This window comes from Pelophylax lessonae (genome assembly GCF_965119305.1).
Source record: "Pelophylax lessonae genome assembly, chromosome: 1".
In the NCBI taxonomy this organism is placed as follows: domain Eukaryota; kingdom Metazoa; phylum Chordata; class Amphibia; order Anura; family Ranidae; genus Pelophylax; species Pelophylax lessonae.
The window spans coordinates 765,002,746-765,030,289 of NC_138768.1; the positions used below are offsets into that span (position 1 = coordinate 765,002,746).

The 27,544-nt window shown below is 40.6% G+C and overlaps 1 protein-coding gene across 7 annotated transcripts in view; it reads right to left on the reverse strand.

The window, feature by feature from the left end:
* Positions 1-27,544, reverse strand: part of PCDH7 (protocadherin 7) — a 1,094,762-nt gene that overhangs the window by 1,043,822 nt on the left and 23,396 nt on the right. The window contains exon 2 of one of the 7 annotated variants that reach the window (XM_082267602.1): positions 21,466-21,524. The exons of the other annotated variants lie outside the window; for them this stretch is intronic. Coding sequence (XP_082123728.1) covers positions 21,507-21,524 — 18 coding nt within the window. The 3' untranslated portion in view covers positions 21,466-21,506. The remainder of the gene's footprint in view (positions 1-21,465; positions 21,525-27,544) is intronic. 7 annotated transcript variants of the gene reach the window in all.

A 27,544-nucleotide genomic window follows, 5' to 3' on the forward strand; every position in this document is an offset into this window, starting at 1 on the left:
ATCATTAAAGGTAAAATTTATTGCTCACAGCAAATGAAAAGATGCCTATCCATGTATTTCCCTGTCATTAGGTTACACAGGGCACAGAGCTGCAGATAAATTATAATTACCAGCAGCAGATAGAGCAATTTAAAAACCAGTTTAGGATAACAAAATACAGCATTGCAACTGCCAGCACTAGCAGAAATTCAACATGAAAAAGAAAATGCAACATGTTTATTAATTACCCTGGTCAAAAATATTGGGCCTTATTATAGTACAGCTGAAAAGAAAAGGTGTTGGCCAAAGCAGCCACAAAAATTTGTTTTTTTTTTTGCTGCGGTTCATAAACCAAAATCAAGCATCCTGTTGGTTGCTATGGGTCACACCTCCACTTTTCTTTTTCCTATATATTTAAAGCCCATCTATAAAGTACCATATTTTAACAAAAAAATTATAATTCATTCTAAAATCTTTACATTCCACACAGGAAATTCCAAATGTTTTCTTGCGGCTATAAAATGACATACAATATTTACTAATAATACGAAGAAGCAATATAAGGAAAGCAACAAAGAAAACTTTTCCCCCACCTACCTACAGGTGATAGAGCTCAGCCTCGACTCCTCCCTCAGGACCAGTGAATAGCATAAAAGAAGACCTGGCCCCCTATCCCATCATTCTCACAACCAATTAAAATACTTTAAGTTCAGCATTATCCCACCCATCTGAGCTAGTTATTTATCACCTGTATGCTGCCATGGAGGCACCAGGAAAACGGAAAATTGTATCATATTTACCGTAATTTTCCTTTCTTGGTGCCTATCCATGGCAGCATAAGCTCCCACCCTGGTATTCTATATTACTGAGAATGATGGGATAGGGGGCCAGGTCTTCTTTTATGCTAGTCACTGGTCCTGAGGGAGGAGTCGAGGCGGAGCTCTATCACCTGTATTCTGCCATGGATAGGCACCAGGAAAGGAAAATTACGGTAAATATGATACAATTTTCCGTTTTCTATTTTGGATAGAGTAAGGGAGGGTTATAACCCCTAACAAAATTTTTTTTCCCCATTTGTGTCCCATTGCTGAGATTTCCCGTCACTTCCGGTCCCATAGCCAAACTGGAAGTAAGAGGAAATCAAGGAAAATTAAGGGAATTCTTTGGCGACCCCCAGGACACAAGAACTAGTGTCCTTATTGGGAGATTTCGCCTCTATTACTTTTCTAGGGACATCCCAAAATTGGAATTTTACTTTCACTTTCAATGATAATGGTAAACAGGACAAATAGAGAGGGGGGTCTTCTTAATGGGGGCACAGACAGCAATAAAAATCTGACGGGTGTTCTAATCCCTCTGTACTCTATCCAAAACTAAAAAAGTTTTGCCTTTGGGTATACTTTATTTCTTAAAGCTAAACTTCAGACAAACAGCTAACTAAAGTGAAATACATACATCTGGGCTGTTTTACTGGCCAAATAATTGTTTTTTCTGCCCCTCCCCAGTCCTGAGATGGACACAGTCCTGGTAGATAGCACAGACAGCCTGGTGACCTGAACCTTTTTTTTACTGCAGTTAAAGTGGTTGTAAACCTCTGAAATGAAAAATGAACAAAGCATATCCTTCTACAGTGTGTACTTATTCCTATTCCTCTGCTATCTGCATGAATCACATCTGACAGTCTATGCCAGCCTTTTTAAACCACGGTGCCCGGGCACCCTGGGGTGCCTTAAGGTTTCTTCAGGGGTGCCTTGGCAAAATGCCCAAAATTTTTATACAAGCCAGCAGGTGGATCAAGCCTGGCTTTTAGTTACACAAAGCCACCGGCTTTCATTATGTACCATCACGAATAGACACTGGCATCCTAACAACCAATGATGTCATCAGTTGATAAGGAAGATGACTGTTGTCTCCATAGTATCCTTGTTTGACCCTCCTGTGCCCCTCTCCCTCAGCACTGGGGTGACATTAGCTGACTGATGGAGAGAAACTGAGGGAGAAGAGAAACATTGGAATACTAGTCGGTATTAGTGTGCAAAAGTGTATTTTCTTTGCAAGAATATATCCCCTCTAATGTTGGGTGTCCTACGTGTGGATTGCATAAAACATTTAGAATAGTTTTTTACATTTTACAATGGGGTGCCTTGAGACTGTCCATAATTTTAGAGAGGGCCCTGACTGAAAAAAGGTTTAGAAACACTGGTCAATGCCAATATCAGACAATCCTGGGAAATGGTCCTGCCCTCAGTACACAGGAGGTGATTGAAAACCCTCAGCTATGTATGTGTAATAAGGAGGTGTGTGCTTTCCTTCCACTCAGATCTCAGATTATATACTGATCCCTACTTTATGCTGTGCAGTGTGTGACATCAGATCCCTGCCCCCTGCCTTCTGGAGTTTTTAACTTTGAACGGATGTAGAGGGAAAAACAGCTACAGATAAACAGGTACAACATATGTAGAGGGGTTTGTTTCATCTCTATGTATCATCAAGTCAAGTCATGTCAGTGGGCATATGTAAGCATTTACAACCACTTTAAACTATACAACTGGGTCATCTCCCTGCTCACAGCCTGTGATTAAACAGGGAAGGAGCAGAAATAGACATATGAGGTCGCCCTTTTGCTCTCTCTTCCTTTCAGGATGTTCTTTGTCAGCACAAATTTAAGAAGCAGAGCTCCTTGGCCTCTTCTGTAGCCCCTTCCTCTCTTAGTCTGATTGCTGTACAAGAAGCTAAAATCAAGTCAATTTTGGGTGTTTTCATGTATATAAAATATATAATTTTCAAATATATATATATATATATATTCAAATATATAATTGTATTTATTGATATTTTTATATCTGTCTGGAGTTCAGCTTTAAGTAACACAAACCACTACATAAAAGTTTAAGTGCACTATACGATTCTTAATGTGGCAATATAAAGATAATTGAATATTTTCCCCTTCACATGATGGAAATAAAGGATATCCGTTGTGAAAGAAACAGTGATAAAAGATGAATTCCTCTGAGATGAACCCAGAATATAGGGCTATTGGATGCAGTCCTTAAAAAAGAATTGAACTTCCAAAAAAAAAAGATTGTTGTGGGTTGAGGTTTTTTTTTTTTATGTAGAAGATACTTTTATGTTTGCTTTTTTAAACTACATTTACCTATTTAGTAGCAATTTTAGTTAGTGTACATTCCCTGCAGCTCATGTGCAATGCACACTGTCTGCATCTGTTAGAGGAGTTTCTGAAGTTGGATTATCACTGGCTGTCCAATGGTCCAAGAAAGAAGATGTTGAGTCCAGGAGGAGAACCAGAGAGGATGGCAGCAGAAGGGAATAGAAAAAAACAGCTGTCATTATGAGAGGAGGGAAATTGAGAAGTAAGTTTGCCTTAAAGTGGGCCCCCCTCCCCCACGCCCCCTCCCCCCCCCCCCCCAAAAAAGAAAAAAGCCCTGCTGCATGCAGCTTTGCACGCTGAATTTTAAACATCCTCAATTATTTGTATGTATAATCAAAGATTTATGTTTATACTTACTTTTGATGTCACTTCCCGGTTTCCTGAACACTGGTGACATAGCATCGGCCTCACACTGGCCCCCTGGGAAGGCTACATCCTCAATGCCTTCCAGGGAGATTTTCTCTGTAAACTGAGAAATCTTGCAAGATCTCAGAGAAAAAATAATAATTTTTTCCACCAAGAGATCTGCCCGAGATCTGGTGCTGATGTCGTTGGTAGGCTGGCACAGAAAATGTGGAAGACGAGGAAGTCCACCCTTAATGTCTGCTTTCAGGAAGGCAGTGCGGTTTCAAAGCAAGGGGTGGAAAGAGACATTCGGAAATGAGAATAGCGCATCAGACGAGGCAGGCATTATAAGCTATAAGTATTTCTTTTAGCATTTTGCTTTTAGTAATGGTGGTGCTTTCATCCAAAAAAGAAGAAAGGAAGGTCCACTTTAATGACTTGCCAAACAGCCGCCGTAGTTTTACTGTGGCAGGTCGGCTCTGTCCCGCGAAATGACGTACCTGTACGTCGCTTCGCAGGACCGCTACAGGGGAAGCTACATTCGCCTCAGGGGAAGCTAATCAGCTGGGCCAGCGGCCGTGATTCCCACTGGGCACCCGCGATTGTTCCCCGTGGAGACAAAACGGTGGGCTTCTGTTGAAAAACACAGCAGACCGCTGTTCTATCAGCTATAAACACAAGGATCCTGTGTTCCTCTTATTTAGGAGTTCATTCAGTGAATACAGTTAGAAAGCACCCCCTAGGGACACATTTAACCATTTGAGTTAGCCAGCTTTCTGCCTGTACCTTGGGAAAGAAATTGGATGCACACTTCTGCCGGTCCAATAGATTTATTGAAACATGTAAAAAAAACTGCCACCAGGACAAGGACACAGACCATGGAAAGGTTGACGCGTTTCACACTGACAACGTTCTTCTTCGAAACCTGTACCTCCTGTACAGGCAGACAGTTACTGAATTGCAGCAAGAATCAATGACCTATGAGAGCGCTCAGCAATGCCCTTGCAGTTCATTGAGAAGTACAAGCCATCTGCCGCAGAGGCCGGCAGTACTTGTAGCTCATTTATTCACAGGAAAGTGTGAATGAATGATGCAGCTGTGTGGGTGGAGTCCTGCACAGCCGCGCTGCTTTCAAAAAGTAACAGAGTGTGCAGGGAGAAGATCTCCCACTCGCTGTCACAGAGTGGGTGTATAGTGGCATGTTGCATGTTACACCCTAAACATGGGTGCTACATGTACCATGCTCCTAAAGGTGAACTAGAAAAGGATTTTTGCTTCTCCTGTGGGTCACACGAATGCACTTAGTTCTGCACTCCTGTGACCCATATTCAGCCTGCTGTCAGATGACACCAGAAGGATGGTCCAGGCTCTACAGGGATCCTGACAACAATGTCAGAATCCTCTCAGATGCCTGACTTGCAGCTGGCTCAGTCTCTCAGTGCACCACTGTGATCCTAAAGCCTCGTACACACGCAACGATTGTTGGTCGTGAATTTTCGGCCAACGGCCGATCGGCTGATTGTCGGCTTGTTAGTATGATGCTTCCGACAACCGACTGCGACTTTTCGGCCGAACAAAATCTGGTGTGCATGCTATAAAATTTTTGTTGGCCGTCACCAGAACGGCCGATTGTTCTTCAGTCAGTACAGATTTCGGCAGACAAAAATGTGATGAGCAAGACTGGGCATGCTCAGAGAAGAAAAAACACACGAAAAGTAAACCAGAACATGACATCACTTCTGCAGTTGGTTGTTGTTGACTGACAAAATTCGTGTGCAGTCTAGAGCACATTTCAACCAACACAACAACACTGGACAAAAGACGGCCGATCGGTCGGCCAACAATCGTTGCGTGTGTACGAGGCTTAAGCCAGCCGCTCTGCCCCCTCCTCTGCCTGGCGCTCCAGTGAGCAGAAAGTGGTAACTTAAGCCTTGTACACACGCAACGATTGTTGACCGACCGATCGACCGTCTTTTGTCCAGTGTTGTTGTGTTGGTTGAAATGTGCTCTAGACTGCACACAAATTTTGTCGGCCAACAAAAACCAACTTCAGAAGTGAAGTCATGTTCTGGTTTACTTTTGGTGTGTTTTTTCTTCTCTGAGCATGCCCAGTCTTGCTCATCACATTTTCTTATGCCGAAATCTGTACTGACTGATTTTGTTCGGCCGAAAAGTCACAGTCGGTTGTCGGAAGCATCATACTAACAAGCCGACAATTGGCCGATCGGACGTTGGCCGAAAATTCACGGCCAACAATCGTTGCGTGTGTACGAGGCTTAACAGCCACCACTCTGCTCACTGAAGACTCAGAACAAAGAGATCAGTGCTCTTTGATTGCTCGGTTTTTGATTTTAGAAGCATCGGGGACAGATACAGCATCGGAACGTGTGAGTAGGTTTGTGTGTTTTTTTTTTTAAACCTACACTTCTCTTTTGATTAATTTATTTATATAACACTTATGATTAAAAAAAAAAAAAAAAAATAGGCAAATTGACATAAATGCAAGCCTTCTATTTAAAACATAACAGTATAAGATCAGTAGCAATGATCAGCAATGAAGCATCTAAGCCTAAATAATGCAAGTTTATCTTTTTCATATTTATGATTACTACAAGACAAAGAACGTATCATAAGCCAACCACAAAAGCATATAAATAATGAACTGTCCATCTATGAAACAGTTTAACACAGCTTATCAATAATTCATTTGTGTGCAAACTTTTATCTTTTAATGTTTTGAAAAAGGCTTTATTGTGCTTGTGTCTTTTTTTTATTGAAAGGGGTTTGTTTATTTTCACACTGTGGTGTAGAGATGCTTTACTTTATTACATCTGTCTGCTTCCTCCACACCTTAATAAATAATGTAATGCTGAGCTTAGCACAAAGCAGATAAAGCTTGTGATTTTCAAACCTGCATATAGAAAATGTATATGATGGTTGTATCTCTCACCTGGTAAAAAACCATTTAATAATGTATTATTTATTAAAGGTCATGTCCACCCAAAACCGAGATTCCAGTTTTGCGTGTAATCTCTTAGGATACCGGGTGATGAAATATTCAAACCACAACTCCTAGTTGGCTCAATGGTTACATTCATTAAAATTATATTAGAGGTCAGCAGGTGCACTAACCAAGTGGTGCAATACCAACAAAAAGGTACCAATTGGGGGGAAAAAACGGACCACTTAGAATACAAATTCGTGATACGTTGTAACTCACAGGAGCCGGTAAGGAACTGGAACTAAAGTGGACCTAAGCCCAAGTTATCACAGGGTGTCCTTATTTTAAAGATGGGAGAGTTTTCATTGTTTTTGAATATATTTTCTATTCATGTACTGCAAATGTGCATGTGATGTATTGTTTTTATGTTTTTCTTTTTATAAGGAGTGAAAAGTAGTATTGAAACTTCTTGTGAATTTATTTTTACAATGACAATAAATCTTATCCTATCTAATGTCATAGTCTGTACCCAAAAAGACCCTTCAAATACTCGGCAGGACCCGGCTCCCACCATGTACCAGTTGCCTGTTGGTTTGGATTTTTTGGGGTTGGGCAAGGGGTGGGGTCTTTTTGAAGCAACTGCACACACAGCCAATTATTGCTGTCTCTTCAGCCAATCATCGCATTCAAAGTCAAATTTGGAAAAATTGCAGAGTCGGTGGGTGTCTAGTTCTGCCACCATGTAAGCATGTAAAGGGCCCCACTGGCTGTTTTTTTTGACCTGCCAGGATCTAAATGGATAGGGAATAGTGGTTGTCGGTGTGGGGGGAGACTGGTGACAAAATGGGATTATTATACTTACATAATAAAGGTTTAGGTTATGAATGACTGACATGGGCTATGTACAGCAGCCAGAACACGGGATGGCATTATGTGCATAATTTACATTATTTATCAGCAAGATAATTCAGCAATGTTTTACGGACTCTATTTCTCAGGAATAAACAATTATAAGCTGCATCTTTTACTATATGGTTAACCAAAGTGTTGTCTGTGGTTTTTCTGGAATTATGTAGATGTGGCCTTTAGTTCACTAAATGCGGCTTCATAAAGATTTATTTAACTACATTTGGCTTAATGTTTCATTCGAGTTTAGCAAGCCTGGACTCATAGTATAGTAACTGGAAACACAAAAGGCCCTAACACAATGAATTCAAATATGAATAAGTGACAATGCAGCCTATCAAAATAAACTATACACTCTCTCTGCTGAAGGTCGAAACAGTTCTCCTTCAGAAATCCCTTAATATTTTACAAAGAAGAGAAGCATCTGACATGCGGGAGGTGTCTGGGTGTGCACAGATAGGTAAACAGAGGAGCACAAAAGGAAGAAGAACAAAGACAGTTACTAACATGTAACTATTGTTGGTACGGCTACAAAGATTCTTTTTACCATGCATGTTTTGTTCAGTATTATGTTTCTAGCACTGCTCTTTTAGGCTCCAAACACACAGAGAGATAAGAGGCCATTGGGTGGAGGTAAAGAAAACCAAATATAATAACACATAGAAGCGTTTGCTAAAACAATGCTAGCGCTTTTTTTTTCTGCTCATTCTGGTGTGAATCTCTACCGCCTGCAAGATGAAAGCTCAGATAACAAGTGTACCTACTAACATAATGTTTCATAGGGTAAGGTTGAATAAAGATGCTAGTCCATCCAGTTCAACCTGTGTAGTTGTATGTGTGTTGATAATCATTTCCCATTTCCCATATCCCTGTATGTTCTGTTCACTAAAATGCAAGTCCAGGAGTCTTTTAAAACTATCAATACTCTCCGCTGACACCACCAATTGCGGAAGAGAGTTTCACATCATTATTGCCCTCACAATGAAAAACCCTCTACGCAGCTTAAGGTTAAACCGCTTCTCCCCCAGTCTCATTTTGTGGCCCTGTGTCCCCTTAGTGTGTCTATCTTTTTTTGTCCCCTACCCTGATCTTACCTAATTCACCCTCCTCCTTCACTAATGCATACTTACCTCAATCTGACAACCACAGTTCCGCTGTTTGTTTACATCAAGTGGCACAAGTCTTCACTGTCCTGGCTGTACTTGTGCATTAGTGCCTCAAAGACATCTACCTATGGGGCTGTGTCCTAATGTCAGAGATGATTGGAGACAGCTTAATAGAAGTCTAATGGGCTGTATTACGCTGGGGCAGCCATACCGCCATACCGGTGAAGACTTGTGGCACTGGATGTAAACAAATTCCAGGGGGCACAACTGATGAATCTAGATAAGTATGCATCTGTGAAGGGGGAGGTTGGCTTAGGTTAGATCAGGGCACAAAGGCAAAAATTACTTTAAGTGCACTTAAACCTGGGGTAAGATATGAGAGTAAAGTCCGAAAGGTAACTGTGCATCATATACACAACACTACCCTAACATAGAAGAAAAAGCTTCCTCTTTGTAGGTTGGGCTGGCTTTCAAACTGTGACATCAGCATGCACCAGCCTCAATGTAAAAACATTAACAAATAGGTTATTTGACCAATAGGTTTGAAAATAATTAGTCAACATGAAGCTAATACAAGAATTTAAATATTCATTCTTAAAGTGTTACTAAACCCAGGATCCTGCATTCACTGTATCTGGTCTCCCACAGTACACACAACATGGAAATGCAATCATTTTAGTAAATATAAACTGCTAAACACCTTTTCTCATCAGCAGTATATAGCAGTCCTGTGACTTCTATCAGTGCCTCCTTGTAGGAGGAGTTTTCATACTGCATTGGCTGTCCTATCAGGATGCAGGACCCCTGAGTGGACAGTGCTGATTGGCCCTGTGCTAATCACATGCACTTGCCCAAGAAAAGAAAACCCTCTTTAGCAATACACACCAAACTGAGCATGTGCAGCCTGACTCCAAAGGCTCTGTCTTATCTGGACATGTCATGGGGACAATGCAAGAAGAGGAGGATCTGTGCATACAGTATCAAACAGCCTTTTTACGCAATGCAGAGGATTAACTCCTTATGTTCCACAGTAAGTATAAAAAGCATACTTTACTGCATATACAGACTAATTTTTTTTCCTGTTGTGGGTTTAGTAATATGTGCCTGCACATACCCTTAGATGAACACTTAAATGTTGGGAAAAACCTAATATCTAGACTGTTGTAATTCTTTTTAACACTTTCTAGTGTCAAGGGCTAGCCTTCACCCTCCTGTGTTCTCGCTGGCCCATTACTAAGATCAGTAACCTTACTGACCAATAGGAAAATGTGGTGGTGGGAAAAAGCCGGCCAGTTTGGTAGAGAAGAGTGACAATGTCTATTTGTATTTTAATACTGTTGTGCACACTTAGAAGCTGAAGGATCTATGGCATTTTACAATAAAACCTAAGAGGCCTTTCAGGAATAAGCAAGCACATTCTCATCCAACACATGCATGCACAGCTATAGTAATTTGGGACTGAATATTTAAATTCTAGCATAAACCCCACCATGACTATCTTTAAAACGGGCAATGACTCATTCTTAGCACTCTTTTTTTATATTTAATTACCTGCAACGTAAGAACAGGGGTTGCAGTTGCGGAAATAGCAATTCAGCCGTAAATGAACAACCAATTAAGACTGTCACTGACTGCTTTCTATACTGTATTATTATGTTAAGACAAATCCATGCCCTCCATTTCTTCTCTGTAACAAAGAGCCTCCTTAAACAGACCTGGTTTGTCACTAAACTGTGAGACAGTCTTCATCTTTTTATTCAGTGACTCATGAGGGCACATATGGGTTTACATAAGCAAACAGTGCTAAGTGCACATGAGTGGATCAAGAAGCTGGCCATTTTTGACACTCTCCTACCCTTTCCAATCACTGGTTGCTAGGCTGCTGGCAGCTGAACAGAATAATTGGTTGCTAGGACTCTGGCAGTCACGCATCATCATTGGTTGGCAGAACACTGGCACCTGCATAGCATGTTTGGTTGCTGGAGGCCAGGTCACACAGCATCATTGTTTGTTATGGTGCAGCAAGCAATGTCAACCTAGCAACCAATGGTGCTGTGTGATAGTGCTGTGCACCATACATAGGGCTCAATATTCACTGAGGATAGAGTGTCCGCTATGGACACTCAGACCTCAGTGCCACCCTCCATTATTCTTCCATGAGTGTTGTCTGAGGTGGCCACTTGCTCTTTGGCTTCCAATTCATGGGATTTCAGAATTCTCATACAATAAATTGTGTGAATATCCATGTAAATTATTTAATCACACACTAATAAAATAAACAGGATATTCCATTTTAAATGGTTAGATAATAGAAGTGAAAGCTTAAACAACTTATTGTGTGAAGGTTTTCAAATTCTTTAGTAAATAAACTTCAATGGCTCAATGCAGGCCAAAGGTCATGGGTGCACTTCGGAAATGTGGCCAATATATTTTCTATCATTTACATACATGTCCGTTTTTCTATAACCTGCAGCTGTGATGACTGAATCTTCACTGTCGATGCATGACTGCATTTAAAGAATATTAAAAGAAATTATGTCGAAAAATAATGACTGAGGCGCCTATTTCTAGCCTTTCAGTAATAATATTACATGCGCGCAATTAAATTTAAGGCTATGAAAATATATAGTTATATATAAAATGGGTTCAGCTCATTTCTATTAATTTTCGTTTAATGAATATAAAAAAGACCGGTTAATAAGAATATGATGTGGCCTTGAGGAATTTCACAATGAAGAAATGTGCTAGATGAGACCACAAGTTAGCTGGGCCTATACACAGCGCCAAAATAGAGCAGCTTTTAACGTTTGATCTTCACACTGAATTGTAAGTGATCTTATCCTCTGAGGAAAAAAAAAAGGAATATTAGCAGCCATGGCTATAGTAGAGCCTGAACAGCTTTAGCTGAGAATTTTCTTTCATCCGTTTATGACTTGCTAGAATAGCAGGGGAGGGAATCAAAAAGACTTCCACAGAGAGAGGACATATAATGAAAAAGTAAATCATCCCTCGGAAAATTAGTGAGGCATGCATGAGAAATAGTTAAGAGCTACTCCAATCTTTTGTTCCATTCGATAATATTGGGACAAGGGAGTCTAGTTGGTAGAATTACACACACTGTTATGCGGGATGTCACTGACACCTCTATCCTGATTCTTCTCGTACTGGCGTGTTTGTAGCAAATTGCAGAGCAAATCCACTTGCATGGTTACAAGCAATTAGAGTAAAAACCTGAGGTTGTATATTTTAAAGAAGCGAGTCCATCAATAAAAAGCTTTCCCCTTTCTCATTTCTTGTTCTCAGTTATACAGCCTTCCTTTCCTTTACTCTCTTTCCCTTCTCCTTCCTTTTTTCCTATTTCTTTGTTGTCAAGCTTTCATTCTCTCCTTTCCTCCTTCCACTCTCTTTTTATTTTTATTTAGTTATACGTACTTCCGTTCTCTTAATAATCATGCTTCTTCCCACATTCTCTCTTATTTTCTATTTTATGTTGTCTTCATTCCTTTCTTTTTTCCCTTCTCCCTCTTTCTCTTTTCACTTTCCATTTCTCTGATACACGTCTTTCCTCCCTGCCTTTATTTCTTTCTCTCTCCCCAACTCCTTCCTATTTTCACTTTCTTTGTTGTAACACTTCCTTCTTCCTCTTTTTATTTTCCCTTTCTCTGTTGTACTTCCTTACTTTTTCTCACTATCCCTTAATTCACTCTTTATTTCCCATTTCCCTGTTGTCCTTCCTTCCTTCCATACATTCTCTCAAATTTTTATATTTTCTGTTGTCTTCATTTCTTTTTTTTCTTTTTTTTTTCCTTCGTTCCTTTCTTTTTTTCCCTTCTCACTCTTTCTTTTTTCACTTTCCATTTTCTGTTACACTTCCTTCCTCCCTGCCTTTATCTCTTTCTCTCTCCCCAACTACTACCTTTTTATTTTGACTTTCAATGTTATAATTCTTCCTTCTCCCTCTTTTTATTTTCGCTTTCTCTGTTGTACTTCGTACCTTTTTCTCACCCTCTCTTAATTCATTTTTTTATTTCCCTTTCCCTGTTGTCCTTCCTTCCTTCCTTCCTTCCTTCCTTCCTTCCTTCCTTCCTTCCTTCCTTCCTTCCTTTTCTCTGTTAGTAAAATTGAAACAAAGCTGAATCAAAGCCTAAAGCTGGACATACATGGGTCAGCTTTTTTATTCAGCCAGTGGGTTGAAAGAATAAAAAGCTGCGACCCTCCTACTCCTCTTGTGCTACCCCCACCCAATGTCCCCCCCCCCCCACCTACCCCACCTTTCCCACTCTTCTTTCCTACATGCTTCTCTCATAGCGCTAACAACGTCCTTACCTAATCCTACCTTCCACTATATGGTCCACCGAGCAGACTCACATGTTTAGTCAGCTCTCCCAGTTTACTGGACTATACTCCCTATTCCTCACGTCTGGTCAATCATTTCTGAGGTTTCTCCCACCCATCTGCTTCTCTCTACATGTTGTTAAGGTATTGGGCACTGTATACCCCTGGCTCACCAGCTACTTGGCTGCACCTCCCCGTCTAGGCACAGTGTGTTCCCTTTATGGGGTGCCTACGGGCAGGTCGCGCCACTTTCCGCCTCCTTATACTTGCCCAGCTTGTTATTCCATTCACACAAGCTCTCATGTTTATACTGCAGCTATTGTTGATTTTGTTAGTTACCTGACGTGGCTTACGCCATTCTTCTGAAACGTATATCAAAAGTTTTTACTGTTATATGTTATTCTCCTTCAATAAAATATTTGAACAAGAAAGAATAAAAAGCTGACCGGATTCCCCCATCCATACTTCTGATGTGGATGCATTAATCCTCCCCACTGTGTCATTGCATTATAACAGTGGGAATACTTCCCCGTAATCGTAATCATAAAATACAGATCAGCACTCCAGGCTATTGACTGCTGCCCACTAATCGAGTGAAATTATACTGACATGGCAGTTGAACAGAAGTCAATTGATAGATCGACTTCTGTTCAACCACACTGGCCATACATGGATTGAACTTCGGCCGATCCTTGCTCAACTAGCAAATATTTGATCCATGAATGGTCCGCTTAGGACATCTGAAATAGAACAACTTGGCATCCTAGTCAGACTCCTTGTAGTGTATATTAGAAGGAAAAACACCAAAATAAGACCAACCTAAGGGACTCAGCTTTAAATTGATCCATGGTCCTTTAATCTGTGTATGATTGCATATGTTTTGCTAAATACAAATATCTTTGCATTTTGGTTACAAGCGGTTAATGGTTATATACTGTATATACTGTATATAGGATTTCTTCTATTATACACCAAAAAAGGATGCCAAGTTGTTCTATTTCAGATGTCCTAAGCTGGCCATATATGGAATTAAATTCGTCCAGTTCAGCAGAGAATGGCCAAACTTCAATCCATGTATGACCTTTGTGGTTGAACAGAAGTCAATATAATGATCAATTTCTGTTCTACCGCCATGTTGGTATAATTATACTCAATCGGTGCCGGCAGTCAATAGGCTGCCTTTTGACTATGTTGTTTTCTTTCCTTACTGCCACTTTCCCTACTGCCTTCTTCTTATTTTATCTTCTCTTGTTTTCTGTTCTTGTACTTCCTTGTTCACTCTTCTTTCTCTGATGCCATACTTCCTTACTTCCCATAACCCTCCCCTGCTTTCTTGTGTTCCTTTTTTATTTAGTTAGGCTTCCTTTGTCTCTCCTTCATTCCTACTCTGCCGTTGTGTTCTCATTCCTCTTCCTTTTACTCTTCCCTCCTCCTTCACTTTTGTGTCACTTCCTTCCAGTCTACCCTTTCTTTATTGTCATACATCTTTCCAATCATAATTCTTAGATTTTTTTATTGCCTCTTTTTTTCTAATCATACTTCTTATTCCCCCTTCCTTATCTTTTTATTTCCTATTGCACTTCTTTCTACTCCCTTCCCTTCTTCTTCCCAGCCATCAACACTTCCTTTCATTCCTTCTCTGATTTTCTTTCATCCTCTTTAATTTTTATTATTTCTTTATTTTTTTCTGGTATGCTGTCTTCTTTTTTCTACTTTCTCCTAGATTTCTCTTCTCTTATAGAATTTCAAATTCACTCAATTTATACACTAATAGCTATTAATAATAGTTCTCTCAAAACCTGATTCAAAAAAAAAAAACCACGTGAAAAGATGAAAAGCAATAAGAAAAAAAAATAGAAAAGTGAGAGAGGGAGAGAGAGAGCCAGAAGTGTTTGCTGTGATGATTTGAGAATCACCTTACCAGTAAAAAGTTGACAAGAGCACCAAATTGCTCATCAAGTGGTATAAATTGCCGCTATTATCCCTACATGAGTACTGGCACTGTAGGGGAATCTGAAGTCAATCGACTTGCAGGATAGAATACCATTGAGGATGTATTGCTGAAAGACCAAGTCTGTATGTAAAGACACAGACATAGAATGATTTTTAATCTCAAGGAACATATTAATTGCATTTATTTAGTTAAGTTTTAATTTTATCTAAACGTATTCTTTGTGTCTGTATATTTGTAATACTATTATCATCTATAACACATTTCCGTTAAAACTGAACCCCAGACAAAAGACAAAAAAGCCATTCAATTCAATAGGGTAATAATTACAAAATATCTCCCATCAGCAGGCTGGTGGTGTCCTCTGGAACTGTGTTTCTGATAAATTGTAATGTGCTGGGAAGTAGTTCAGGTAGTGCTTCTGCTAGAGGTATTTGGGTGGCAAGACTTGTGGTATACAGTATATTTCTCTCGGACACCATACTGGGATTAAGCATGTGATTAAGGGGGTGCTGCAATGACTTGTGACTAGTCCCAATTTACAATATGGAAAAATAAATGTCACTGGCACACCGATAAGCTTCTTTCAATGTGCCAAGCATTTTATACTTGTAAGATCACATAAAAAAATCGTGCGAGGATTCTTCTTCAGGCATGGGATCATCACTTTAAAAACAAGCTTGTTAGTGTGCTGGTGACATATCATTCATGGATGGAAAGACTGGCACAGAATTTTACAGCTTTTGTTAGGGGAGACTGGAATTTAGCCTTATAATAAGGCTGAAGAAAAATAATTCTTTATAATAGGACTAAAACCTGGGCTCAGAATCAAATTCTTCATTTTTCACAGATTTAAAAATACCTAAGAAACCACATATCTGCAAACTAATAATGTTTAAGGTATACGTGAGACTAATAAATGTTATAGTACAGATACTGCACAAAAGTGTTTGGGCATACATGTGTACATGTTGTCATTGCACAATAGGATCTTCCATCCAACTTAAAATTGAACTATAGTCAAAACTTTTTTTTTTTTCATTTTGGATAGAGCAAGGGAGGATTATAACCACTGTCAGATAATTTTTTGCCACCTGTGTTCCATTGGGGAGATTTCCCTTCATTTCCTATCCATAGCCAAATAAGGAAGCCAGAGGAAATCCCTGCAAATCAAGAGAATCTCTTGGGGACCCCCAGATTACCAGAACTAATGTCCCCATTGGAAGATTTCCCCTCCATTATTTTTCTGGGGACAACCCAAAATTTGGGATTTTCTTTTACCTTAATTTTCAATGATAATGGTAAACAAGGCAAATAGAGAGGGTGAATGTCCCTAAGGGGGTAACAGACAGCAATAAAAACTAGCAGGGGTTCTAATCCCTCTCCACTCTATCCAGGGACTTTCAGGGATCATCTAAAAGCTAGTAGAGTATGGGAAAATCGGACAGATTGGGGTAAGGAGTTCCATAGGATTGGAAAGGCTCTGGAAAAGTCCTGGAGGCGAGTATGGGAGTTGGTGATGAGGGAGCTAGAGAGCAGGAGGTTTTGAGAGGAACGAGAGGAGAGCGATTAGGTTGGTATTTTGAGACTAGGCTAGTGATGTAGCTAGGGGCTAAACTGTGGATGGCTTTGTAAGAGGTTGTTAGTATTTTTAATTTAATTCATTGGATGAGCGGAAGCCAGTGGAGGGATTGACAGAGAGGAGTAGTGGACACTGAGCAATTGGTAAGGTGGATGAGTCTGGCAACAGCATTCATGATGGATTGAAGGAGGGGTAGCCTATGTAGAGGTAAGCCAATGGGAAGGGCATTGCAGTAGTCGAGGCGCGAGATGACCAGGGAGTGAACTAGGAGCTTAGTTGTGTCAATGGTTAGAAAGGAGCGTATTTTGGAGATTTTGCGGAGGTTGAGTCAGCAAGATTTGGACAGTGCTTGGATGTGGGGTTTGAAGGGGGGGACCGGGTCCAGGACAACACCTAGGACCTTGGTATGCGGGGGTGGGCTGATAGTTGTGCCATCGATATTGACAGAGAGATCGGGGGAAGGGGCACGTGGTGGAGGAAAAATTATAAATTTGGTTTTGGATAGATTGAGTTTGAGGTGTGAGTTTGAGGTGTGACATCCAGACTGATATATCTGAAAGTAAATTAGTGATACATGAGGAGACTGAGGGAGTGAGCTGAGGGGGTGGATAAATAGATTTGGGTATTGTCAGCGTAGAGATGGTATTGGAAGCCGCGGGGGGCTATCAGCTGACCCAGAGAGGAGATGTAGATTGAAAATAGGAGAGGTCCAAGAACAGAACCTTGGGGGACCCCAACAGAGAAAGGAAGAGGAGAGGAGGAAGTAGAATTGTAAGTAACGCTAAAGGTGCAGTTGGATAAGTAGGAAAAGAACCAGTGAAGAGTACAGTCACAGAGACCAAAGGCGTGGAGTTTTTTGAGGAGGAGGGGGTGGTCAACCATATCAAAGGCAGCAGAAAGGTCCAGGAGTAGGAGTACAGAATAGTGTCCATTTGTTTTGGCAGTTAGTAGATTGTTTCTTAGTTTTAGGAGAGCAGTTTCTGTGGAGGGTTGAGGCTGAAACCCAGACTGAAGGGGATCAAGAAGGTTATTCTCGGCAAGGTGGTCGCACAGTCGGTTGTAGACCAGACGTTCAAGGAGTTTGGATAAAAACTGATGATGCAGCAGCTGTCCCACATCAGCAATAAGACTGAGAACTGAGCGATCACATGACTGCTGATCCCTCAGTTCTAGGTCTGCTCAGGGTGGGAAGCAGTAACTGTAAGTCACTGTTCCCTGTTCAGTCCTTCTAGCGATCACTGGAGCACGGGCAGGAGGGTAGTGGACGCAGCCTGCTCTGGCAATTAGGCTAGGCAGCAGGGTGGATCCAGAGAATATAATTGGGATCCTTCTAGAGCCTAGAGCAGTTCAGTAACGTCAGCTGATAGCGGGTTCTAGCCCGCTATCAGCTTGCTCTGGGCTACAGAAGTGCTAAAGTAGGTGCACTCCTGTGACCCACAAGAAAGGTATGACCAAAAAAGCTTTGGCCATGCTTCTCCTTTGATGCACTGTAATGGGTTGGAAAGGTCTGAAGAAGGCCTGAAAGGTTTTTACATGCATACCTCTACTTTTTGGAGCGTTGCTTTAAAAAGAAAAAGCTAGTAGCTGCATCTTTGAGCAAAATGCACCTTACATAGGGTTGAATTGTACCTCATGTAAAATGTGGGCAATAATAAAGCTGCAAATATGAATGTAGCCATAGGCTGAGAAAATATGCATCTTGAAAGGAACTATAATAGGTGTGAATTGGGTTTCAGGTTTTCTTTAGGCTAGAGATCACTCTAAAGCTTTTGAAATATCAGCTTTCAGACTACTGCAAAAAAGACATATTATACTTCAAGTATAAAATAACTAAGTCCAAAAGCTGCCTTAATAAATAAACAGCTTGATGTACTAGTGACTTCCTTATGTTCCGGTCAGTTGGGGACAGACTAGAGAAACTTCAGATAAGACAATAATAAGCTAGTGTATCCCTCCACCATGACAGCTACCCTATAACAGTTTTCTTTGTTTCTGCTTTACAAATAGGACTATTATTTTCCTTGATACTAATACATTGGTATTTATGAAAATCTATAGCACACACTAGTTTTTAAACTATGGACCAATAACAGCGTGCTGTAGTCATGTTTCAGTTATCCGAGGGAAAGTCTCAAAGGCCTAATTAAAAACTAGAGCTCTTACTACGGGTGTGATTTATCATCCCATAACTGACACTTACACAACTCCGATCCCTTATTGGATGGTAACAGTATTTATCAGTGTGTCTACCAGTAAACTTTCTATGTATGCTGGATGTCTGGTGACACAAAATATAATGAATCATCTGCACAATGTTTTATCTGTAGATGCTATACACAGATTAACAGGGGCTGCATAAAACCAGTGTAGAGCTTATAAAACCTGCTTATAATGAGCATTTTGGGAGTATAAAGAAAAGCGCATAAAATCAGTATGCATGAAAATAGCTTTACCAGTTTATATATACTGTATATATATATATATATATATATATATATATATATATATATAGAGAGAGAGAGAGAGAGAGACAACGAGTGAGAGAGAGAGACAGAGAGAGAGGGAGAAAGAGAGAGAGGGGAGAGAGAGAGAGAGAGAGATGGAGGTAGAGAGGGAGGGCAGGAGAGAGAGAGTGGGAGAGAGAGAGGGAGGGAGAGAGAGGGGGATGGAGAGAGAGAGAGAGAGGGAGGGAGGAAGGAAGAGAGATAGAGAGAGAGAGGAGGGAGGGGGAGGGAAAGAGGGAGGGAGGGAAAGAGAGCGGGAGGAAGGGGGAGAGAGAGAGGGAGGGATGGAGAGAGAGAGAGAGAGGAGAGAGAGAGGGAGGGAGAGAGAGAGGGAGGGAGGAAGGAAGAGAGATAGAGAGAGAGAGGAGGGAGGGGGAGGGAAAGAGAGAGAGGGAGAGGAAGAAAGAGGGAGGGAGGGAAAGAGAGCGGGAGGAAGAGGGAGAGAGAGAGGGAGGGAGGGAGAGAGAGAGGAAAAGAGAGGGAGGGGGAGAGAGGGGGGAGGGAGAGAGAGAGGGAGTAAGGGAGGGAGTGAGGGAGGGAGAGAGAGAGTAAGGGAGGGAGTGAGGGAGGGAGAAAGAGAGAGGGAGGGCGAGAGGAAGGGAGAGATGGAGTGAGGCTGTAGTGTGGGAGAGAGAGAGAGGGAGGGAGAGGGGGAGAGGGAGGGAGGGGTAGAGAGGGGGGAGAGAGAGGGAGGGGAGAGAGAGGGAAGGAGGGAGAGAGAGAGAGAGAGAGGGAGGGCAGGGGGAAAGAGAGAGGGAGGGAGAGAGAGAGGGGGGAGGGAGAGAGAGAGGGAGTAAGGGAGGGAGGGAGGGAGAGAGAGAGAGAGAGAGAGAGAGAGAGAGGGAGGGAGAGAGAGAGAGAGAGGGAGGGGAGAGAGAGGGTAGAGGTGGAGTGAGGCTGTAGTGGGGGAGAGATAGAGAGAGAGAGGGAGGGAGAGGGGGGAGAGAGGGAGGGGAGAGAGGGGGAGGGAGGGGGAGAGAGAGGGAAGGAGGGAGGGAGAGAGAGAGAGAGAGAGAGGGGGGGAAGAGAGAGGGAGGGAGAGAGAGAGAGGTGGTGCAATCCCTTTCTGATATGCTCGGTTTTCTATGCTGTATATGTGTCAGAAACTGCTTGTTCCATTTCCATTTCCCTCCCCCTTACCCCGGCCCTTGTCAGAACTTTGGGAGGTGGGAGTCATATGATTGCTGTTTACCCTGCTTTTGCTGAGGTTAGCAGCTGGGTGTATAGGCACTAATAGGAGCTTGCCCTATCTATATTCATGCTCTGTCCATGTAGTTTGTTCACTGTTCATAGTACACATTCCATGTCAAATCTGATGGGGGTCTGCAGCAATTTGCTATATTGAAAACAGCTGAGATCACTTTTTTATTAGATGTTGATCTCATGTTGTTCTATTTCCCTCTGAAACAGAGACAGGTGTGGGTGATGCAGGTAGACCTGAAATAGGTCTATCTGCTTTGTTAATGTGGTACATGCCACTAGCATTAGTTTGGAACACCATTGTAATGATGCAGGAAGTTTTGGTAATTCCCTCAATTTACTAACAGTGTGTTCTCCTCAAAGATCTTGAGGTGTTCAAAAGCGCTATGCAGCCCACTTATTAAATGGACAGTCAACACACCTCAATACATGAGAAAATAGGTTGTGCTCTATTTCTCATCAGCTCAATCACACCACAATCCGAAAACAGTAATGGTGTGACCCTATACAAACACTGATCTAACAGAATTACTTCTCCACAATCACCAATCAGATCCAAAACAGTCCATGAATCCTATTGGTGGCTATGGGGAAATACATTTAGTTCCAAGTAGTGTAATACACTATACCTATACTGGCTGATATAGGATGAATGAGGAAAATGCAGAGCAGCTGTACATACCAACCAGTCATATACTTTAAATTGTATTTAAAGGATAAAACCTAATTGGTTGCAGGTGTTCTGCCTTTACTCCAGGTTTCACAAACCACCTCCACTATCAATCAAATCACAAAATATTTCAGCAGAACAGATTCTATGGGAAAGCCCTTCTGGATCAGAGGAAAAAAAAAGATTATGTAAATCAGACATAACAGATCAATAAGAGCGATGGAAATGTGTTTTTCTGGAGTAATAGATCTCTGGTATCATTAAAAACATCAAATAGAAACAAAGCGTAAAGAAAGCACATAAGGATATATATATATATACGCATACACACTAAAGCAATATTGACTAAAGCAAAAATTGATTCTATTGCTACTGTAGTAACAATCTCAGGCTTAGCATTAAAATAGAAGATGTTTGCATGTGAGCTTACAATAAGCCGATGGAGACTTGAGGTGTTCAGACTATAGAAACGTGTTTTCATTACATAGCTCCTAATGTGATTAATGTATATTAGTGTCTCAGTTGGTCATCATACAAAAAATATATAAATAAACAAACAAATATATATATATATACACACGCACTATATCTATCTATATCAATATATATATATATTTATATATATATATATATATATATATCAATATATATATATATTTACTGTTTAGATAAGCAGTTAATTCAGAGAAGAAGAGGAGCTTGAGATAGGAAGATTAAAGTGATGCTGGATATAAAACTTGAATAAACACTGGTATCTCAGGGGCTAATATTACGTACCAATTTTTGCACTTGATCCAGGTGATATGGCCCGTATGAAATCAAAACAAAAAATGTGACTGGAAAAGAAAATGTTAAAAATGAAAATATGCACAAAACATAAATGGAAATGAATGAACAAGTAAAATAAATGAATAAATAAATAAAAACAAAATCATAAAATGTATGTGAAGCAATGACGAAACTCTTCTTGTTCTAATGAGATCCTAATTAAAACTGAACTTCAGGCAGGCAAATAAACAAACCAATGCAGCTTTGCAATTATGATTACATTATTGAATACATTTTTTAAAATGCAATCAATGTAAGTGCTGTTATTTAAACAGCAGAACTAAGATCGGGAGAGGGAGAAGCAGCACAAAGAACCAATCAGCTGTGCTGAAGCAATCACATGTTAACAAGGAGCAGGCTGATAGGGAGATGATCTCTTGAGTCTGCTGCTTCTCCTTTCACTATCCAATCAAAGGCTGGAGGAGGAACAAGACTTTTAAGGGCTGTTAGGTGTAACTTAACAACAGCAAAGAAAAATCAGGTCTATGACCTAGAAAGACATGACTGTGATGTGTGGACAGAGCTGTATACATTTTCAAAATACAATACAAAATTACAATTTTTTTGCAGGTAAAAAGCACTCCAATATATGTATTTCATATTTTTATTTAGCTGTTTGCCTGGAGTTCAGCTTTAGGAGTAGCATATGAATAAAACATGAAAAATAGCCAAATAAATAAAAAGAAAAACCATATGTGAGGTGGCGGTCACTCCCCTGATTATAATGGGATTCTCATTGCCTGTAGACATATGCACAACATGTAAATGCAAATGAATGAACAAACAAAGTGAAAAATAAAAGCAGAACGCTATGTGAGGCAGTGGTGAAACTAGTTCGGACCCTGATGCATATTCTACAGGTATTATTACCCGCCCCTGAGGAAAGGATAGGGTGCCAATCCACTATTCTCTGTTACAAAATGTTGCCATACCCACAGAGATCCCCCACAAGAGACCATAGCAGAAAAGTTATTCTGCAGAGGTGAAATCTATTTCAAATTAGGAAAGTATAGTACATGGATGTCCAACCTGCGGCCCTCCAGCTGTTGCAGAACTACAAGTCCCATCATACCTCTGCCTTTCAGAGTAATGTTTGCAATTGCCAGCCTTTCAATGCCTGTAGTTCCGCACTAGCTAGAGGGCCACAGGTTGGACACCCATGGTATAGTATGTTCTTTATAACATGACATTAGGAAATATTATATATTATAACCTCTGTATTAGGATGACCATTATTTTGATAAGTACCCACAAAGTATGCTCCATTTTTTTTCTCAGCAATACAGACTGCTAACTTTTCTTCTTTTAAATACAAGCTCACAGCTGCTATATCTTTCTCTTCTTCCTGTCTTTACTTACTTTCCTTGCTAAGTGGTATTTCATATCCCTTCATTGTCTCCAACATTACTGTCTTGATTGTAATTATACCCAGATGGTTGGTGAAGAAGCATCTCACAATATGCATACGTACCACAAACAAAAAATGCATGCTACGACACTAAACGCCTGCAAATTATGAAACACGGCCAGATAAACTTTGACACAATGATAACGTTAAAAAGTGAACATTTTATCATGGAAATGATGGAATACATTTCCGGACTTAATTTCAGGATTGTATCCTGCATACAAATTGCAAAGTCACAAAAATGAAAGAGAAATCTATGTTTAAATGATTTCCAGTTTAATTATTTGGCTTGTTACAGAACCAAAAACGCAATGTACTGTAATGGTTTTGACCCTCTTGTAATTCTACTACCCACTACCTTAAAGTGTATGTTTAGCAAAAACTTTTTTTTTTATCAGTTTTGGACAGAGCGGGAAAGGGATTAAAACCCTGAAAGTTTATTTCTATGTTCCACTGGGGAGATTTTCCTTTACTTTGTGTCCTGGGGATAAAAATCTCCCCAAAGTGAGGGAAATTCCCCTCTTAGTTGTCACAGGAACAGGTGTCCCTATCATTTCCTGTCTATTTGTCTTCTGGTGACAACTGTAAAATGTTGGCTTTCCCATCATTTACTGCCTCAATGATAGTCGTCAACGGGAAAAATAGAGTGCATTAATCTACTCATTAGGAAAATAGACAGCAAAAAAAAACTTAACAGGGACTGTACTCCTTTCCACTCAATTAAAAACATAGAAAAAAAAAAGTTTTGGCTATACATACTTTTAAAAAGATGCCACATGTTGCCATCAGAAAACAGAACTTATGCATCCAGGAGTTCTCTAACGTAAGTCGTTTCCATAAAGTCTATGAGAGTCTAGACCAACCATTCTCCATCAGGGCTCCTCCAAAGGTTGCTAGAGGTTCCTTGAGCTTGCACTGATTAACCTCTGATTCTGATAGTGCCTGCATAGTTCCAGGGCCAACACTACTTGACAGAGCCTGCAGCATGACATCAATGATCTTTTGAGTCCATAAGGGTGGCACTTTGACCACCACTCAATGGAGTGCAGTCTTTGCACTTTCCAACAATGTAAGGTGTGATTCTCCCTCCCACCCCCCCCCCCCCCCCAATAAATTGGCTGTTGCAGGGCTTCCCAATACCTGAAAATGATTTTAAGTGTAAAAAGCCAGCCTTTCTCAACCGTTTCAACACAGAGGAACCCTTAAAATAACTTTCCGGCCTCAGGGAGTCCCTGCTTAAAATCATTCTATCTACAACTCTTGATAGATTCATGTGATGTTCAGTAGGAAGAACGCTTATTACACTTTTGGTGATTGGGAAGAATCACCCCCTTACAGATAGCTAAAAAGATCAGTGGTGTCAGTGGGAACTTATCTGAGAGGTAGGAATTGCTCATTGCTCAAGGAACTCCAAGCAACCTGTAGAGGAACCTTAGGGTTCCATGGAACCCCGATTGAGGATCCATATGGCACTTTTCCACTGCAAGTACCGGCTCGGCTCTACTCGGCCCTGCTTGGCCTGGTTTGGTTTTCCACTGCTGGTACCGCATGGTACGGTGTTGGAACGGTTCGGTACGACACGGTATGGTTTGCTTTTCCACTAAAGTAGTACTAAAGTTAAGTGGGTGGGATAACAACGGGGTGGGTGGGATTCTCTGACCAATCAGTGGCTAGTAGTGACTGCATGCAAAGGATTGTGGGATATGGTACCGGGTATGGTACCTCTTGGAACCACAATCGAGGTGGTACTGTTTTTGAGAGTCGTACCGTTCGGTTCCATGCAGTGGAAAAGGGCCGCCGTACCGTACCATACCGAACCGTTCCTACACCATACCATGCTGTACCAGCAGTGAAAAAGCACAAAAGCGAGCCGAACCGTTCGGTTCCATGCAGTGGAAAAGCGCCAATAGTGACTCTAGACCATAAAATAAGACCAATTTGAGTATTGTTCTGCAGATGTCCTTTTTAAGCTGAGGTATGGCCAAAAATGATATTTCAGCTGTAAAAATCAGGAGAAGGGTGGGGGGATAAGGGGAAAAGGCATCCAAAGCTATGGATTGATTATTACTCAGTGCTGTGATTTAAAAATACAGAAACAATGTCCACACTGATGCAGACTGTTCTTAAAAACTGTGATGTTTCTTCAGAGAATACATTTGCTTTAAAGTGGGTGTAAACCCTCACATATACCCAGTGAAGTGAACAGCCTATGTATATCTGCTGTCTTCAGATTTATATATTCTTTAGAAAGTGCATATTATGTTAGAGATTTTTTTCTTCCTGTTCAGTACTGCGAGTGGATTCTTGGCAAATAGCCAAGACAGCTGATTGGAGAAAAGGCACACCCCTCCACATAGGCAGAGACTTGAACAGCTGTGCTGTGACAAGACAAGCTCTCTGCTAATATATTTATAGCCACCTCCCACAAAACAAATTTCAGCCTGGTTTTATCTTGGTTGACAGAGAACTTGTCAGAAGTTATCATGCTGATAACAGAGCAACAAAATAGCAGAAAGACACAGGCTTTAGAGAGAGATAGGAAAACACTGCAGATATATGTGCTTAGGTCGAATTTCATGAATCTGGTTTACATCCACTTTAAGGGGAATGTCTAGCGTAACTAATTTTATTTTCCCTTGTGTGCAACTCAAAAAGATCCAGCCTCGCTACTTGACCAATCCAAAAACTCAATTGTATGTATCATGTGTGGAACAGCACAAACTACTATGGCCCTGCAGTAGAAAACCAAGCTTAAAAAAAGGCCCCTAAAAGGCCCTGTGTACATGGGAATCTGTTTGTGTCACAACTGTTTTTCTACCTATATAATGTCCCATAAAATGCCACTTAAAAAAAGGTCACAATCACCTCCAAAGGAACCGAGAAGGATCTCAAATAAAAGCTAAAAGCATTTGTAAAGCATGCTTCATTTGACAATCTATGCAAGGGTCTTTATCAATCAATAAATGGCTTTTAAAGGAACATGTAGACCAAAAATTGACTGCATAAATTAAAAATGTGGATTCCTGGAGTGGTTTGGGAGGGTTTAGTAACTAACTTAAACCATAACTATTAATCTATTGATTCAGTATCTAAATATTGGGTCATCTTTCTCCACTGCAAAATCATCAGTACAGTAATCATACAGTATGACAACACCAACAATGTATAGTACTTTTTTCTATACTATAAATTCCCAGTTATATTGATGGAATATAAAACCCCATACTTCGCCAGTGACTACAATAAAGCTGGTTATAACGTTACACTTGTAGCCTTGAGAACACACTGCCCGACTCCCACCAACAACCACCTACCATGGTAGTCATGTCTATACTAAATGATATAACTCCCAAAGATCGTCTACTGTTTTAATCATTTCCAGTTGTCCCAAATGTTATTCCCCTGAGGCAGATAATGTTCAACATACAAACAAAAGGAAACTAAAAAAAACATAAAGAACAGAAGGGCACAATATCACTCACAAAGGCAATTAGTTAATGCAGGTGTACGATAAGATCACAGGATATGAAAACCTTATCAATAGGAGACAATATATTATCTCTGTCCAACATGTTCTTGGTTAGATTTTGTATGGGAACAGAAAAGGCACATTTAAAAGCTAAGGCAAGAAAAAAAAAACAACTAAAACATGGATATGCAGTTACAAGTACAATCTTTGGGATATATCTCTCTAATATAAATTTATAAAATGAATATATTTACATATATATTTCAATTTTTTTTCTTCATTGCGTTCTCTGTGTATCCAACCACACTAAGGTTCTAACCTTTTATTACATTCTATGATGTACAATGGTTCTCAAAGCAAAGTGGGGTATATTGTGCAGCAATGCCAGATATCCTTGTCTGGTGCCACTATTCCCAATTATGCCTCTCGTTACTAATTGGGTAATCAGTTGGGTAATTAAATTAATTAAACATCCTCCTGCAACCTGTACAAGTTATGTTAGACATTAGAAGGTGGTTGGATGAGGAAGAAGAGGCTTTTTTTGTATCACACAAACATTCATAAAGATGTCTATGGGAATGGTGAGAGTACAGAGGACAATCACTCACAGTTCTGGTGTTCCCTTGGCAGAACCAACTGTGATTTGCCCAAAATACTAACACAATCGATTGCTAGTTCTTCTCAAACAAAGGCCTTAGGGGTTTATTTCATAAGTGTGCGCAACCTAGTGCGTTAGGGTGTGCACCCCAAAGCTCAAACACACGTGCCTTTCTGTGCAGCCGCAGCTGCACTGGACAGAGAATGTATGGGATAGGGCTTAGTACTGAGTGGCTTCCTGTTCATTCACAAACTGAAGCATAGTAAACACAGTTTACAGTTATGCATGAACAACACAGTGTGTGAGTGCCTTCACTGTGTTCATTTAGAAAAGGAAGGCGCTGGTATATGACATACTATATTTACTAGCCCCTTTTCCTACTCTCCATCCTGAAAGGGCAACACAGGGGGGAAGCCCAGGCAAAAGATGGAATCGGCGCAGCAGGCAGTGATTAGGCACACCTGGCACGCCCCCTGCGCACACCTATGATTGATTTACTAAAGGCAAATGGACTGTGCGCTTTGTAAAGTGCAGTTACACTCTGCAAGTGCAG